Source organism: Mustelus asterias, chromosome 31 (genome assembly GCF_964213995.1).
Source record: "Mustelus asterias chromosome 31, sMusAst1.hap1.1, whole genome shotgun sequence".
NCBI lineage: Eukaryota > Metazoa > Chordata > Chondrichthyes > Carcharhiniformes > Triakidae > Mustelus > Mustelus asterias.
Window position 1 is genome coordinate 8,184,128 of NC_135831.1, and position 18,005 is coordinate 8,202,132.

Genomic DNA, 18,005 nt, shown 5'->3' on the forward strand with positions numbered 1-18,005 from the left:
TCCAGTGACGAGACAAAGATTTGCTTCAGAGGCCCAACGATTTCACCTCTCGTCTCCCTGAGCAGCCTTGGATAGATTCCATCAGGCCCTGGGGATTTGTCAGTCTTTATATTCTCTAACAAACCTAACACTTCCTCCTTTGTAATGGAGATTTTCTCCAACGGTTCAACATTCCCCTCAGAGACACTCCCAGTCAACACATCCCTCTCCTTACATGTGACAATAATAAATCAAATCCTTCTCCCCTATGTACTCTATGAACGGTATGCTTTGTCTGTATAGTGCGCAAGAAACAATACTTTTCACTGTATCCCAATACATGTGACAATAATAAATCAAATCAAAATCCTGCTCCAGAACGCCATGTGTCACTAACAGCTTCATTCACCCCCGCGCATCGATTGCATCTACGTGGCGCTTTTAACAATGGTGCAGCTTGTCAATGTCTGTTCCTCAGCTGATTGTCATTACACCACTGTTCATGGGATCTTGCTGTGCGCACACTGGCCGCTGCGTTTTCTGCTTCACAGCAGTCACGACGCTGCGGAAGATCATGATTGGTTGGAGAGCCCACCGGGATGCCCTGAAGTGCTGTTTCGGTGCCTGTGTTTCTTACCCCCGTCCCAGCGATCTGGTGTGTGGACTCCCGGGTTCCTGGCACCCTTTTCTTTATCGTTGAACTCTCCTCAAATGACAATTCGTTCCACATGAGCACCAGAGGGGCTTCAACCTGTGGGGTGGGGGAGATTGGGGAGGGGTCTGACTTTACCTCATTGGAGAGCAGTCAGGAGCTGATACATGTATGTGTGTCTGCGCACGTGTGTGTGTCTGTGTCTGCGCATGTGTGAGAGTGTGTGCGCACGTGTGTGTGTCTTTACGCGTGTCTGTGCACATGTGTGCGTGTGTCTGCACACGTGCGTGTCTGCATGCATGCATGTCTGCATGTGTGTGCACATGTGTGCACGTGTCTGCACGCACATACTCATGTCTACACGTGTACATGTATGTGCATGTGTCTGAACACGTATGTTTATGTGCACGCTTGTCTGTGTATATGCTTGTCTGCATGCGAATGTGTCTACATGCACGTGTCTGTACACTCATCTGCATGCGCATGTGTCTGATGTGTGGTTGCATGTGCATGCACTTGTCTGCATGTATGCGTGTGCGAGCGTGTGTGTGTGTTTACGTTGTGAAAGCCGATATGGAAGGAAAGGTTAATGGTTGTATTTGTTTCCTGTGTAGGTGTGTCGGCAGATCTGGTTGGGCCTGTTCGACTCTCGATCGTCAGTTATCCCGGATTACAGGGACCCACAAAAAATCAAGGAATTCCTGCAGGATAAATACGAGAAAAAGAGATGGTGGGTGTTCTGTTGTCTCTGTGCTGGGGGCCATTCCAGTTACTAGCCCTTTCTTGGGCCTCTCTGTGTGTTTGAGTGTAATTTAGATCCAGGTTTGACGAGGAAGCGTGTGTAAAGGAACAGGTGGAAATGTAGCTCAACTCTGTATCCATCCCCCATTGCTCACTTCCCCAACCCCCCACACACACACACACACTCACACTCACTCATACTCACACACACACTCACTCACACACACACCCACACCCCCACACACACACACACACACACTCACACACACACCCACACACACACACACTCACACACACACACACACACACACACACCCCCACTCACACAAACACACACACACACACTCACACCCACTCTCACACACACACCCACTCACACCCACTCACACACACACACACCCACTCACACACACACTCACACACACACACACACACACTCTCACACACACCCGCACACTCACGCACACTCACACACACTCACACCCACTCACACACACACACTCTCACACACACACACACACACACACCCACTCACACACATACTTTCACACACACCCACTCTCTCACACTCACACACACTCACACCCACACACACTCACACCCACACACACTCACACCCACACACACTCACACTCACACACACACTCACACCCACTCACACTCTCACACACACACTCTCACACACACACTCTCACACACACTCACACCCACACACATTCACACCCACTCACACACTCACCCACTCACACACACACACACCCACACACACCCACACACACCCACACACACTCACACCCACTCACACTCACACCCACTCACACACACTCACACACACTCACACACACACTCATACTCACACTCACACTCACACCCACTCACACACACACTCACTCACACACACACCCACACCCACACACACACACCCCCACCCACTCACACACACCCACACACACTCACACCCACTCTCACACACACACCCACTCACACACACACCCACTCACACACCCACTCACACACACACACACACACACACACCCGCACACTCACGCACACTCACGCACACTCACGCACACTCACACCCACTCTCACACACACTCACACACACACACACCCACTCACACACATACTTTCACACACACCCACTCTCTCATACTCTCACACACACTCACACCCACACACACTCACACCCACACACACTCACACCCACACACACACACTCACTCTCACACACTCACACACACACTCTCACACACACACTCTCACACACACACTCTCACACACACACTCACACCCACACACATTCACACACACACACACACACACACACCCACACACACTCACACCCACACACACCCACACACACTCACACCCACTCACTCACATTCACACCCACTCACACTCACACCCACTCACACACTCTCACACACACACTCTCACACACACACACACACACTCACACACGCATACGCACACACTCGCACACACACGCACGCACACACACGCACACTCACACCACACACTCGCACACACACACTCACACACACACTCACTCACACGCACACACACACACGCACACACACGCTCGCACACGCACACGCACACTCTCGCACTCGCACACTTGCACACACACACTCTCACACACACGCTCACACGCGCGCGCATTCTCACACCGCAAGGAACTACAACAGGTCGTGAATGTAGCCCAATCCATCATGCAAACCAGTCTCCCATCCATTGACTCTGTCTACACTTCCCGCTGCCTCAGGGAAAAGCAGCCAGCAAATCAAGGACCCCCCCCACGCACCCCGGACATTCTCTCTTCCACCTTCTTCCATCGGGAAAAAGATACAAAAGTCTGAGGCCACGCACCAACCGACTCAAGAACAGCTTCTTCCCTGCTGCTGTCAGACTTTTGAATGGACCGACCTCGCATTAAGTTGATCTTTCTCTACACCCTAGCTATGACTGTAACACTACATTCTGCACCCTCTCCTTTCCTTCTCTATGAACAGTATGCTTTGTCCGTATAACGCGCAAGAAACAACACTTTTCACTGTATCCCAATACATGCGACAATAATAAATCAAATCAAATCCTTCTCCCCTATGTACTCTATGAACGGTATGCTTTGTCTGTATAGCGCGCAAGAAACAATACTTTTCACTGTATCCCAATACATGTGACAACAATAAATCAAATCAAAATCAGGAACATTCTTTCTGAATCTACCCCGTCTAACCCTGTTAGAATTTTATAAGTTTCTATGAGATCCCCTCTCACTCTTCTAAACTCCAGTGAATATAATCCTAACCCACTTAGTCTCTCCTCATATGACAGACCTGCCATCCCCGGAATCAGCCTGGGAAACCTTGGCTGCGCTCCCTCTATAGCAAGGACATCCTTCCTCAGATAAGAACACCAAAACTGCACACAATACTCCGGGTGTGGCCTCACCAACGCCCTGTACAATCGCAGTGAAACATCCTCAAACTATGACCCCCCCCTTTGTCAGCTTTGACAGAGTTATCTGGACCCAAAACGTCAGTTCTTTTCTCTCCTTTACAGATGCTGCCAGATTTTCCAGCGTTTTCTCTTTTGATTTATGACCCCCTGGTTCTGGACTCCCCCCAATTTAGGGACATTTTTTCTGAATCTACCCTGTTAAGTTCCTCTGAGATCCCCCTCTCACTCTCCTAAACTCCGGTAGAAAAGCGATGTGAAAATTGGGACTTGCTGAATGAAGGCTGTGAGCGAAGTGAGATTCCGCGTTGTTACGGGTGATACTCTGCGGTTTGGTTGAATTTGCCGCTCTTGTTGAACCGGGAATTGGTCTCTGATTACAGGTATGTCCCTGCAGAGCGGGTAAAGGTCTCTGCAGCCCCGTCAACCACCACCTCTCTTAGCAGCCGGAGCAGCACTCCCGATGTCAAACCGCTCAAGACCCTGATGGGGGAATCGACCCCAGCACTCAACGTCACGAAAAGCGCCAGCCAGGTACTGCCGGTGGGAGCGTTCCCGCTGATTCCCCCGCTCCGGAGGCAGAACAGCAACAACTTGCATTCATATCCGGGTCTTTAGACAGCGGAATATCCCGGGGCGTGATTATCAAACACGCTCGGTATCGAATGGACAATACTAGGGTGGCACAGTGGTTAGCAACGCTGCCTCACAGCGCCAGGAACCCCGGGTTCAAGTCCAGCCTCAGGTGACTGTGTGGAGTTTGTACGTCCTCCCCGTGTCTGGGTGGGTTTCCTCCGGGTGCTCTGGTTTCCTCCCACACTCCAAAGATGTGCTGGTTAGGTGGATTGGCCATGCTAAATTGCCCCTTAGTGTCCGAAGATGTGCAGGTTAGATGGATTGGCCATGCTAAATTGCCCCTTAGTGTCCGAAGATGTGCAGGTTAGATGGATTGGCCATGCTAAATTGTCCCTTAGTGTCCAAAGATGTGTAGGTTAGGTGGATTGGCCATGCTAAATTGTCTCTTAGTGTCCAAAGATGTGCGGGTTAGGTGGATTGGCCATGCTAAATTGCCCCTTAGTGTCCGAAGATGTGCAGGTTAGATGGATTGGCCATGCTAAATTGTCCCTTAGTGTCCAAAGATGTGTAGGTTAGGTAGATTGGCCATGCTAAATTGCCTCTTAGTGTCCAAAGATGTGCGGGTTAGGTGGATTGGCCATGCTAAATTGCCCCTTAGTGTCCGAAGATGTGCAGGTTAGATGGATTGGCCATGCTAAATTGTCCCTTAGTGTCCAAAGATGTGTAGGTTAGGTAGATTGGCCATGCTAAATTGCCTCTTAGTGTCCAAAGATGTGTAGGTTAGGTGGATTGGCCATGCTAAATTGCCCCTTAGTGTCCAAAGATGTGCAGGTTAGATGGATTGGCCATGCTAAATTGTCCCTTAGTGTCCAAAGATGTGTAGGTTTGGTGGATTGGCCATGCTAAATTGCTCCTTAGTGTCAGGGTAACTAGCAGGGTAAATACGTAGGGTTACGGGGCTAGGGCCTGGGTGGGATTGTTGCTGGTGCAGGCTCGATGGGCCGAATGGCCTCCTTCTGCACTGTCGGGATTCTATGATTCCATGGAAGAGCCTCAGGAATATTCCTATTCCACAGTTTACCCTTTTGAAAGTCCCTGTTGAAGCTGCTTTGGCCCTTTCCCAATATGAACATGCCTTGGCCTCATTGGCTGCCTCTTAATTCCAGCACTTTCCGTCGGGGTGAGAACAGCCCCGCAGAAGCTGGGAGCTGCCCCGAGGGGCCTCGAGCTGAGGCTGACCAAAGTGTTTGTCCGCCCTGGGCAGGGAGACCTGACTAATCACCGCACTATCTTATCTTCAGAGCTGTTTTAAATTCTTTTCCCAATATTCTCAAGGCGCAGTATTTCCATGACATCGCGATCAGCCGGTGTGTTAGCATCAAGCAAGGCAGGTGCAGAAGGGCTAAGATGTCGATAGTTCCTCCCTCTGCTCTTCCTCAGCTGCCATCTCTGCCAAGTACCCTCTACTGGGGCGGCACAGTGGGTTAGCGCTGCTGCCTCATAGCTCCAGGGACCTGGGTTCGATTCCCGGCTCGGGTCACTGTCTGTGCGGAGTCTGCACGTTCTCCCCGTGTCTGTGTGGGTTTCCTCCGGGTGCTCCGGTTTCCTCCCACAGTCCGAAAGACGTGCTGGTTAGGGTGCATCGGCCGTGCTAAATTCTCCCACAGTGTTACCCGAACAGGCACCAGAGTGTGGCCACTCGGGGATTTTTACAGTAACTTCATTGCAGTGTTAATGTAAGCCTTACTTGCAACACTAATAAATAAACTTAAACTGCCGTCCCGGCATTGGAAGGATTTGGGGGTTGGGTGGGGGGTCTTCCCCGGTTTCCCAGGGACAGTATTGTTTGCTCGGCAGTCAGTCGATCTGTTCAGTTCTCTTGTTGTTTGTGGGATCTTGCTATGCATAAATTAGCTGTGCCTATGACGGTGGCGACACCTCATAAAAGCACCTCATTGGCTGCTAAGTGAATTGGGGGCGTCCTGAGTGTTTGAAAGGCGCTATATAAATGCACATCCGTCCCTTATTTCATAGAATCATAGTATCGAAACCCTACAGTGCAGAAGGAGGCCACTCGGCCCATCGAGTCTGCACCGACCATAATCCCACCGAGGCTCTATGCCCACAACCCATTGCATTTACCCTAGCTAGTCCCCCTGGCACTAAGGGGCAATTTACCATAGCCAATCCACCTAACCTGCACATCTTTGGACACTAAGGGGCAATTTAGCATGGCCAATCCACCTAACCTGCACATCTTTGGACATTAAGGGGCAATTTAGCATGGCCAATCCACATAACCTGCACATCTTTGGACACTAAGGGGCAATTTAGCATGGCCAATCCAACTAACCTGCACATCTTTGGACATTAAGGGGCAATTTAGCATGGCCAATCCAACTAACCTGCACATCTTTAGACACTAAGGGGCAATTTAGCATGGCCAATCCACCTAACCTGCACATCTTTGGATACTAAGGGGCAATTTAGCATGGCCAATCCACCTAACCTGCACATCTTTGGAGACTAAGGGGCAATTTAACAGGCCGATCCACCTAACCCACACATCTTTTGGACGGTGGGAGGAAACAGGAGCACCCGGAGGAAACCCACGCAGACACGGGGAGGAGGTGACAGTGACCCGAGCCGGGAATCGAACCCGGGTCCCTGGCGGTGTGGGACAGCAGTGCTAACCCGCTGTGCCACCCCAGCCAATTCTGCTCGAATCGCTTCCCACTCCCTGTGCGTGTGTTAAGGTCAAATACGTCACGATTGAGGTGCATGACCCAATCACAGGAGCCCCACGACCCACCCCGACTGATCAAGTCACGGCCACCTTTGCTGCTGTGTTGGTACTTTTACACATGAATCATAGAATCGCCACAGTGCGGAAGGAGGCCATTCGGCCCATCGCGCCTGCACTGACCACAACCCCACCCAGACTCTATCTCTGTAACGAACCACTGTGCCACTGCACCGCCCCACATTTCTCTCAGCCAGTTTGATGTGTGTATCCTTTAGGGCGGGTGTGGTTCAGAGAGCTAGCTCTTCCTCAGCTGTCATCCCTGCCAAGTACCCTCTCCTGGGGCGGCACAGTGGTTAGCACTGCTGCCTCACAGCGCCAGGGACCCGGGTTCGATTCCCGGCCTTGAGTCACTGTCTGTGTGGAGTTTGCACATTCTCCCCGTGTCTGCGTGGGTTTCCTCCGGGTGCTCCGGTTTCCTCCCACAGTCCGAAAGACGTGCTGGCTAGGATGCATTGGCCGTGCTAAATTCTCCCTCAGTGTTACCCGAACAGGCACCCGGAGTGTGGAGACTAGGGGGATTTCCACAGTAACTTCATTGCAGTGTTAACGTCAGCCTTACTTGTGACACGAATAAATAAACTTTAGTTTTCGCCGCACCCAGTTGCTTGACGGCCAACGGATTGTGGCCACCGTCGCGAGGTAGGAAACGCAGCGGCCAGTCTGCGCACAGCAAGATCCCACTAACTGCAAGATGACATTGAGCGGAGCGGTTTTTGGTGATTTTAGTTGCAGGAGACATATTGGGCCCAGGACCGGTGGGGTGCGGGGTGAGGGGGTGGGGTGGGGTTGGCGGGGGTGGGGATGGGGGGGGGGGTGGGGTGGGGAGGGGAGGGGAGGGGGGGGTGGGCTGGGGAGGGGAGGGGGTGTGGGGGTGCGTGAAGCTCTGTAGGTTACGAAGCTCTGAGATTTACCTCTTTTCTTCCACCCCCAGCTTGCCAGCCAGGCACAGATGCAGCAACCGGCGAAGAAGTCGCAGTTGGACCTCCTGGCTGACATCGGAGGAGACCCCTTCGCTTCCCCGGCCCCCCAGCATGCTGGCGCCCAAGCCTTTGGGGCCTTCCCTGGCTTTGGAGGTAAGGTTTTGTGTGTTGAGCTTGAAGCAGTTTCTCTCCCCCTGCTTTGCTCCCCCACATCTTTTTATCACCAGCACTTTCCCCTCTGAAAGGTATTGCATGTCAAAGTGGTTTACAGCATGGAAACAGGCCCTTCGGCCCAACTTGTCCATGCTGCCCACTTTTTAACCACTAAGCTAGAACAAAGAAAATTACAGCACAGGAACAGGCCCTTCGGCCCTCCAAGCCTGCACCGACCATGCTGCCCGACTGGACTAAAACCCCCTACCCTTCCAGGGACCATATTCCTCTATTCCCATCCTATTCATGTATTCGTCCAGACGCCCCTTAAAACTCTCTATCGTATCCGCTTCCACTGCCTCCCCCAGCAGCGAGTTCCAGGCACCCACCACCCTCTGTGTGAAAAAATTGCCCCTCTGGACCCTTTTGTATCTCTCCCCTCTCACCTTAAACCTATGCCCTCTAGTTTTAGACTCCCTTACCTTTGGGAAAAGATGTTGACTATCTGGCTGATCTGTGCCCCTCATTATTTTATAGACCTCTATAAGATCACCCCTCAGCCTCCTACGCTCCAGAGGAAAAAGTCCCAGTCTATCCAGCCTCTCCTTATAACTCAACCAGGTCCCTGTAGCATCCGAGTAAATCTTTTCTGCACCATGTGCATCAGAACATATCCTTAGTCAATTTAGCATGGCCAATCCACCTAACCCGCACATCTTTGGACACTAAGGGGCAATTTAGCACGGCCAATCCACCTAACCCGCACATCTTTGGACACTAAGAAGCAATTTAGCACGGCCAATCCACCTAACCTACACATCGTTGGACACTAAGGGACAATTTAGCATGGTCAATCCACCTAACCCACACATCTTTGGATACTAAGGGGCAATTTAGCATGGCCAATCCACCTAACCCGCACATCTTTGGACACTAAGGGGCAATTTAGCATGGCCAATCCACCTAACCTACACATCTTTGGACACTAAGGGGCAATTTAGCATGGCCAATCCACCTAACCCGCACATCTTTGGACACTAAGGGGCAATTTAGCATGGCCAATCCACCTAACCTACACATCTTTGGACACTAAGGGGCAATTTAGCATGGCCAATCCACCTAACCTACACATCTTTGAACACTAAGGGGCAATTTAGCATGGCCAATCCACCTAACCTGCACATCTTTGGACACTAAGGGGCAATTTAGCATGGAAGGTTCAATAGCAACATTTAAAAAGCATAAGTACATGGATGGGAAAGGATGGGAAAGGAAAGGATGTGGGCGGCACAGTGGTTAGCACTGCTGCTTCACAGCTCCAGGGTCCCGGGTTCGATTCCCGGCTTGGGTCACTGTCTGTGTGGAGTTTGCACATTCTCCTCGTGTCTGCGTGGGTTTCCTCCGGGTGCTCCGGTTTCCTCCCACAGTCCAAAGATGTGCGGGTTAGGTTGATTGGCCATGCTAAAAATTGCCCCTTAGAGTCCTGAGATGTGTAGGTTAGAGGGATTAGCAGGTAAATATGTGGCGATAGGGCCTGGGTGGGATTGTGGTCGGTGCAGACTCGATGGGCCGAATGGCCTCCTTCTGCACTGTCAGGATTCTATGATTTCTATGATTAAAGGATATTGGCCAAATGTGGGCAATTGAGACTAGCTGGGAGGGCAGCATGGTTAGCATGTAACGGCTGGGCCGAAGGGCCTGTTTCTGTGCTGTATTGCTCTATGACCCTATATTTTGCGGACAGGTTCGTGGTTATTTACATCCAGAAAGGTTGTTCGCGAGCTCTGTATGACCATGCCCTGTGGTTATAACAGTAAAGGGTTTTGTTTCTCTTCCAGCTCAACAGACTGCGCACCCGGGTTTCCCGGGATTCAATGCGTTCAGTGGCGGAGGTTCGGGGAATGTGGGAAACTTCCCACCGGCCAGCCAAGCACCTTTCCAGGTCCAGTCTGCAACGTCAGGTATGGCACCTTACAGAGATTGCACAGATCCTGACCTACTGGGATGTTTGACACTTATCAAGGGCTCTCACTCGGAGGGACGACACAGAGAAGATGTTCCCACTTGTGGGGAGATCAGAAACTCGGGGTCATCGGTGTCAGATAACCATCAATAAATCCAATGGGAATTCAGGAGAAGTGTCTTCACCCAGAGAGTGGGGAGAATGTGGGACTCGCTCCCACAGGGATTGGGGAGAATGTGGGACTCGCTCCCACGGGGAGTGGGGGAGAATGTGGGACTCGCTCCCACGGGGAGTGGGGAGAATGTGGGACTCGCTCCCACGGGGAGTGGGGAGAATGTGGGACTCGCTCCCACGGGGAGTGGGGAGAATGTGGGACTCGCTCCCACGGGGAGAATGTGGGACTCGCTCCCACGGGGAGTGGGGAGAATGTGGGACTCGCTCCCACGGGGAGTGGGGAAAATGTGGGACTCGCTCCCACAGGGAGCGGGGAGAATGTGGGACTCGCTCCCACGGGGAGTGGGGGAGAATGTGGGGCTTGCTCCCATGGGGAGTGGGGGAGAATGTGGGACTCGCTCCTACGGGGAGTGAGGAGAATGTGGGACTCGCTCCCACGGGGAGTGGTGGAGAATGTGGGACTCGCTCCCACGGGGAGAATGTGGGACTCGCTGCCACGGGGAGTGGGGGAGAATGTGGGACTCGCTCCCACGGGGAGTGGGGGAGAATGTGGGACTCGCTGCCACGGGGAGTGGGGAGAATGTGGGACTCGCTCCCACGGGGAGTGGGGGAGAATGTGGGACTCGCTCCCACGGGGAGTGGGGAGAATGTGGGACTCGCTCCCACGGGGAGTGGGGGAGAATGTGGGATTCGCTCCTACGGGGAGCGGGGGAGAATGTGGGACTCGCTCCCACGGGGAGTGGGGAGAATGTGGGACTCGCTCCCACGGGGAGTGGGGGAGAATGTGGGACTCGCTCCCACGGGGAGTGGGGGAGAATGTGGGACTCGCTCCCACGGGGAGCGGGGGAGAATGTGGGACTCGCTCCCACGGGGAGTGGGGGAGAATGTGGGACTCGCTCCCACGGGGAGCGGGGGAGAATGTGGGACTCGCTCCCATGGGGAGTGGGGGAGAATGTGGGACTCGCTCCTACGGGAAGTGGGGGAGAATGTGGGACTCGCTCCTATGGGGAGTGGGGAGAATGTGGGACTCGCTCCCACGGGGAGTGGGGGAGAATGTGGGACTCGCTCCCACGGGGAGTGGTCGGGGTGAATACGTTTTTACGGGAGGGAAGCTGGATAAACACACGAGGGAGACAGGAATCGAGGGATTTGCTGATGGAGTGAGATGGTTACGGGATGGGAAGAAGCTGATGTGGAGCAGAAACAGCAGCACTGAGCAGATGGGCCGAATGGCCTATCTCTGTGCTTTGTGCGCTATCGTACTTGTAAAGACCTGTCCCTCTTTGTCTCAGAGACACGCGTATATATTCGTACACACTCAGAGGACCAACGTGCATCGAAGGCAGCTGTAGGCACGGCCGCCAATCATGGAGCAATGCGAATCGGGGGGATGCTTTGAGAGGCCGGATTATGGGGGTGCGTGGGGGGGGGCGGGCGGGCGGTGAGGTTCAAGGGGATTACTGAGATGGGAGGATGGGAGGTGGGGGTGTTAAGCCCTGAAGAGATTTCAAACCAAGGATTAGAGCTTTGTAACCGAGACTTTGCTTGACTGGGGGCCAATGTAGATTAGTGAGCAGTGAGGTGATTAGATTTATTATTGTCACGTGTACTGGGATACAGTGAAAAGTATTGTTTCTCGCGCGCTATACAGACAAAGCATACCGTTCATAGAGGACATAGGGGAGAAGGATTTGATTTATTATTGTCACATGTATTGGGATACAGTGAAAAGTATTGTTTCTTGCGCGCTATACAGACAAAGCATACCGTTCATAGAGGACATAGGGGAGAAGGATTTGATTTATTATTGTCACATGTATTGGGATACAGTGAAAAGTATTGTTTCTTGCGCGCTATACAGACAAAGCATACCGTTCATAGAGAAGGAAAGGAGAGGGTGCAGAATGTAGTGTTACAGTCATAGCTCGAGTGTAGAGAAAGATCAACTTAATGCGAGGTAGGTCCATTCAAAAGTGTGACAGCAGCAGGGAAGAAGCTGTTCTTGAGTCGGTCGGTACGTGACCTCAGACTTTTGTATCGTTTTCCCGGTGGAAGAGAGAATGTCCGGGGTGCGTGGGGTCCTTGATTATGCTGGCTGCTTTTCCCCGAGGCAGCGGGAAGTGTAGACAGAGCCAATGGATGGGAGGCTGGGTTTGCGTGATGGACTGGGCTACATTCACCACCCTTTGTAGTTCCTTGCGGTCTTGGGCAGGGCAGGGGATATATTCCTCCAGAACGGTGAGGTGATCACGGAGGGAACTGATCTTGCGCTTCGGTGGTGGAGGGAGTGGGTGTTTGTGGATGGGGGGCCAAGCAAGCGGGGCTGCTTTGTCCTGGATGGCGTCGAGATTCTTGAGTGTTGTTGGAGCCGCACCATCCAGGCAAGTGGGGAGTATTCCATCACACTCCTGACTTGTGCCTTGTAGATGGTGGACAGGCTGAGATCGATGTCTGTCCGATTTTATTCATAGAATAGAATCATAGAATCCCTCCAGTGCTGAAGGAGGCCATTCGGCCCACTGCGTCTGCACCAACAAGAATCCCCACCCAGGCCCTACCCCGATAACCTCACGCGTTTACTCTGCTAACCCCCCTGACACTAAGGGGCAATTTAGCATGGCCAATCCACCTAACCTGTTCATCTTTGGACACTAAGGGGCAATTTAGCATGGCCAATCCACCTAACCTGCACATCTTTGGACACTAAGGGGCAATTTAGCATGGCCAATCCACCTAACCAGCACATCTTTGGACACTAAGGGGCAATTTAGCATGGCCAATCCACCTAACCTGCACATCTTTGGACACTAAGGGGCAATTTAGCATGGCCAATCCACCTAACCTGCACATCTTTGGACACTAAGGGGCAATTTAGCATGGCCAATCCACCTAACCTGCACATCTTTGGACACTAAGGGGCAATTTAGCATGGCCAATCCACCTAACCTGCTCATCTTTGGACACTAAGGGGCAATTTAGCATGGCCAATCCACCTAACCTGCTCATCTTTGGACACTAAGGGGCAATTTACCATGGCCAATCCACCTAACCTGCACATCTTTGGACACTAAGGGGCAATTTAGCATGGCCAATCCACCTAACCTGCACATCTTTGGAACTAAGGAGCAATTTAGCATGGCCAATCCACCTAACCTGCACATCTCTGGACTGTGGGAGGAAACCGGAGCACCCGGAGGAAACCCACACAGACACGGGGAGAATGTGCAGACTCTGCACAGACAGTGACCCAAGCCGGGAATCGAACCCGGCTCCCTGGCGCTGTGAGACAGCAGTGCTAACCCACTGCGCCACCGTGAAAGGCGGCCCCTATTCTTCCAAACCTTCCTGTCTGATACAACTGGGTGGTTTGCGGAACAGTCCCCGAGGGCGGTTAGGAATCAGCCCCTGTGATGTGGCAGCTGTGTTGTCAGCGCTGGAGCTGCTTTGTAATTCCAGCTGTGCCCTCTCTCACTCCAGCTGCACTGTGCTCGAGCAGCCCCTCCCAACATGTTGGCCCAGTGGTATCATCGCTGGGCTATTAATCCAGAAACTCAGCTAACGTTCTGGGGGACCCGGGTTCGAATCCCCGCCACGGCAGATGGTGGAATTTGAATTCAATAAAAAAATATCTGGGATTAAGAATCTACTGATGACCCATTGTCGGAAAAACCCATCTGGTTCCTTTCGGGAAGGAAATCTGCCGTCCTTACCCCGGTCTGGCCTACATGTGACTCCAGAGCCACAGCCAATGTGGTTGACTCTCAACTGCCCTCCAAGGGGCAACTAGGGATGGGCAATAAATGCTGGGCCCAGCCAGCGACACCCGTGTCCCACAAATGAATGTATAAAAAAATCATGGTCCCCCTGACCTTGCCTGACACGAAACATCCCGACCGGGATTACATCCGTAAGGGAAAGGAATCTTAAGTATTTTATTCAGCCAGCTCGCCTGAAGGTAGCGTCCGACTCTGGGTACCGATTCACCAACTCCTTTGCAAGCGTTGAGGCGGTTATTCGACCACAGGGGGCATCGCAGCCCCTCAGTTGCAGCGCCCTTTCTGGCAGAGTTGGCCTGATGGCGAACAGGGGACGTGCCTGGTGTGCCTGACCCCGTCACTTTGATCCAGTAACACTGAAACCAATTGTAGAACACCTCCAGCTGTGTCAAGAGAGTCAGTGTGGGGCGGAGGAGAGAGGGATCAGTGCAGATTCAACCCGAACACCTCCACACCTGAATTGGAGTCGTGCGTTGGGGGGGCGGGGCGGGAGCGCCTGCCTGTGAGTGAGTGTGTGTGTGTGTGTGTGTGTGAGTGTGTGAGTGAGTGTGTGTGTGAGAGAGTGTGAGTGAGTGTGTGTGTGAGAGAGTGTGAGTGTGTGTGAGTGAGTGTGTGTGTGAGTGAGTGTGTGTGTGAGTGAGTGTGTGTGAGTGTGTGAGTGAGTGAGTGTGTGTGTGAGTGAGTGTGTGTGTGAGTGAGTGAGTGTGTGAGTGAGTGTGTGTGTGAGAGTGAGTGTGTGTGTGAGTGAGTGTGTGTGTGTGTGAGTGAGTGTGTGTGTGTGAGAGAGTGTGAGTGAGTGTGTGTGTGAGAGAGTGTGAGTGAGTGTGTGTGTGAGAGAGTGTGAGTGTGTGTGAGTGAGTGTGTGTGTGAGTGAGTGTGTGTGAGTGAGTGTGTGAGTGAGTGTGTGTGTGAGTGAGTGTGTGTGTGAGTGAGTGTGTGTGTGAGTGTGTGTGTGAGTGAGTGAGTGTGTGAGAGTGAGTGTGTGTGAGAGTGAGTGTGTGTGTGAGTGAGTGTGTGTGTGAGAGTGAGTGTGTGTGTGTGAGTGCGAGTGCGTGGCCACAGAGACACAGAAGAGCCTGTGCAGGAGGGGTGGGTCGGGGCGGGGAATCCCACCTGTGTTGTTGCGCTATTTCCCGGTGGCCACTTGAGGTGCGGTGAGGGCTGTGACATGGTGGGTGGGCTGATGCTGTTGGCTCCGTGTTCGTATTTTGATGGCTGGAGGATGGGGGAGGGTGGCGGGGGAGGGAGGCGGGGGTGGGGTGATGTAATCCAGGCCCACCACACCATATCAAAGTGAACACAAAACACCAGGTATCAAACCTCGTCGCCAGCGGTGGTGTAAAGGTTGCGCCTGGAGATCCGCGAGGTTTGCCTTGCTGGCCGTCGTGTTTGGTTCTTGTGTCAGGTTTTTTTTTTGGTCCTGTTTCGTTTCGTTTTCATTTGCGTTTTTTTTTTCCCCCCCTCCCTCCCTCCCTCCCCGCCCTTCCCCCCCACCCCCTCCATTTCCTCTTTTGTTTTTTGTCCCCTTCATCTGCAACAGGTGGTTCGAGCAGTGCTAACTTTGCAAATTTTGATACCTTCCCAAAATCCTCCAGCACTAGTTTCGGATCCTTCACTAGCTCCCAGGCCGTGTCCGTACCCGCCGGTTCGACAGCCGCCGCTGCTAAACAGGCCGCCTCACACGCCGACAAATACGCGGCACTCGCAGACTTAGAAAGCATCTTTAATGCCCCTAAGTCCTCTTCAGGTAAGCTACAGTCAAATGGGTGGTGGGGGAAAGGGGCGGCGAGGTGGGGGGAGTGCGGGGGGGTTGGCGGAGCAAACGACGAGAGGTCTAGACAGACCTGCAAGGGCCGATTGTGCAGATTCCGAGCTCGTAGAATCCCGACAGTACACTCGTAGGCCATTCGGCCCATCAAGTCTGTACTAACCACAATCCCAACCCGGGCCCTATTCCCGTAATCCCACCCTGCTAATCCCTCTGACACTGAGGGGCAATTTAGCATGGCCAATTCCCTCTAACCTGCACATCTTTGGACACTAAGGGGCAATTTAGCATGGCCAATCCACCTAATCTGCACATCTTTGGACACTAAGGGGCAATTTAGCGTGGCCAATCCACCCAACCTGCACATCTTTGGTCACTAAGGGGCAATTTAGCGTGGCCAATCCACCCAACCTGCACATCTTTGGACACTAAGGGGCAATTTAGCACGGCCAATCCACCTAACCTACACATCTTTGGACACTAAGGGGCAATTTAGCATGGCCAATCCACCTAACCTTCACATCTTTGGACACTAAGGGGCAATTTAGCATGGCCAATCCACCTAATCTGCACATCTTTGGACACTAAGGGGCAATTTAGCATGGCCAATCCACCCAACTTACACATCTTTGGACTGTGGGAGGAAACCGGAGCACCCGGAGGAAACCCACGCAGACACGGGGGAAGAATGTGCAGATTCCACACAGACAGTGACCCGAGCCGGGAATCGAACCCGGGTCCCTGGCGCTGTGAGGCAGCAGTGCTAACCACTGTGCCGCTCTTGAGTCACATTCCAGATCATAGAAACCCTACAGTGCTGAAGGAGGCCATTTGGCCCATCGAGTCTGCACTGACAACAATCCCACTCCAGGCCCTATCCCCGTAACCCCACACATTTACCCCACTAATTCCTCTAACCTGCACATCCCGGGACACTAAGGGGCAATTTTAGCACGGCAAATCCACCTAACCCGCACATCTTTGGACTGTGGGAGGAAACCGGAGCACCCGGAGGAAACCCACGCAGACACGGGGGGAGAACGTGCAGACTCCGCACAGACAGTGACCCGAGCTGGGAATCGAACCCGGGTCCCTGGAGCTGTGAGGCAGCAGTGCTAACCATCGTGCCGCCCTCGAGTCCTGTTCCAGAAGTACCCTGAGTTAGTTTGCATAGAAGTCACCAAGTGAAGCGCTCACCCGGAGAGCCAGTGCAGAGTGCGATGGGCCGAATGGCCTCCTCCTGCGCCGGAGCAGTTCTGCAAAGCATTCAAGCGGCCGGGAGCTGTCTAGAATAGGAAGCGAGCGATCGGCCGGAGTCTGCGTTGGATTAGAGCGTGGCGATCTGCAGCATTGTTAATGCCACTAAACTGGGCAGCTTTTAAAGGGAGTGAGGGTTGGTGGCTTGAATCTGACAGGCCCGGAAGGAAGGCAGTCTAATAAGGTAATCGTGCGCGTAAGAATTTGTGAGACCGAGGTCATCCCTTGGCTGAAATGCCGTGGTTTATGAATCACCCAGTCCAGTCAGGGAGGTTAATGCTGGTATTGACGCATTCACTACTCCCACTTGTAGCAGCAGCCCATTCCATCAGCTCGCCCCTTTCGTCATGTTGACTGGACATCAAAATTACTTAACTCTCAAAACCCCCAAGCGACGGTACTAATCATCGAATCCCTACAGTGCAGGAGGAGGCCGTCCGGCCCATCGAGTCTGCACCAACCACAATCCCACCCAGGCCCTATCCTCATAATCCCATGCATTTACTCCAACTAGTCCCCCTAACACTAAGGGGCAATTTAGCATGGCCAATCCACCCAACCTGTACATCTTTGGACACTAAGGGGCCCTAATTTGCCCCTTAGTGTCCAAAGATGTGTAGGTTAGGTGGATTGGCCATGCTAAATTGCCCCTTAGTGTCCAAAGATGTGCAGGTTAGACGAATTGGCCATGCTAAATTGCCCCTTAGTGTCCAAAGATGTGCAGGTTAGGTGGATTAGCCATGCTAAATTGCCCCTTTGTGTCCAAAGATGTGCGGGTTA

At 52.8% G+C, this 18,005-nt stretch overlaps 1 protein-coding gene across 1 annotated transcript in view; it reads left to right on the plus strand.

Moving 5' to 3' along the window:
* Positions 1-18,005, plus strand: part of LOC144481675 (arf-GAP domain and FG repeat-containing protein 2-like) — an 87,602-nt gene that overhangs the window by 54,623 nt on the left and 14,974 nt on the right. The window contains exons 3-6 of the mRNA XM_078200804.1: positions 1,246-1,361; positions 4,216-4,366; positions 8,146-8,287; positions 10,126-10,248. Of these exons, the coding sequence (XP_078056930.1) occupies positions 1,246-1,361; positions 4,216-4,366; positions 8,146-8,287; positions 10,126-10,248 (532 nt within the window). The remainder of the gene's footprint in view (positions 1-1,245; positions 1,362-4,215; positions 4,367-8,145; positions 8,288-10,125; positions 10,249-18,005) is intronic.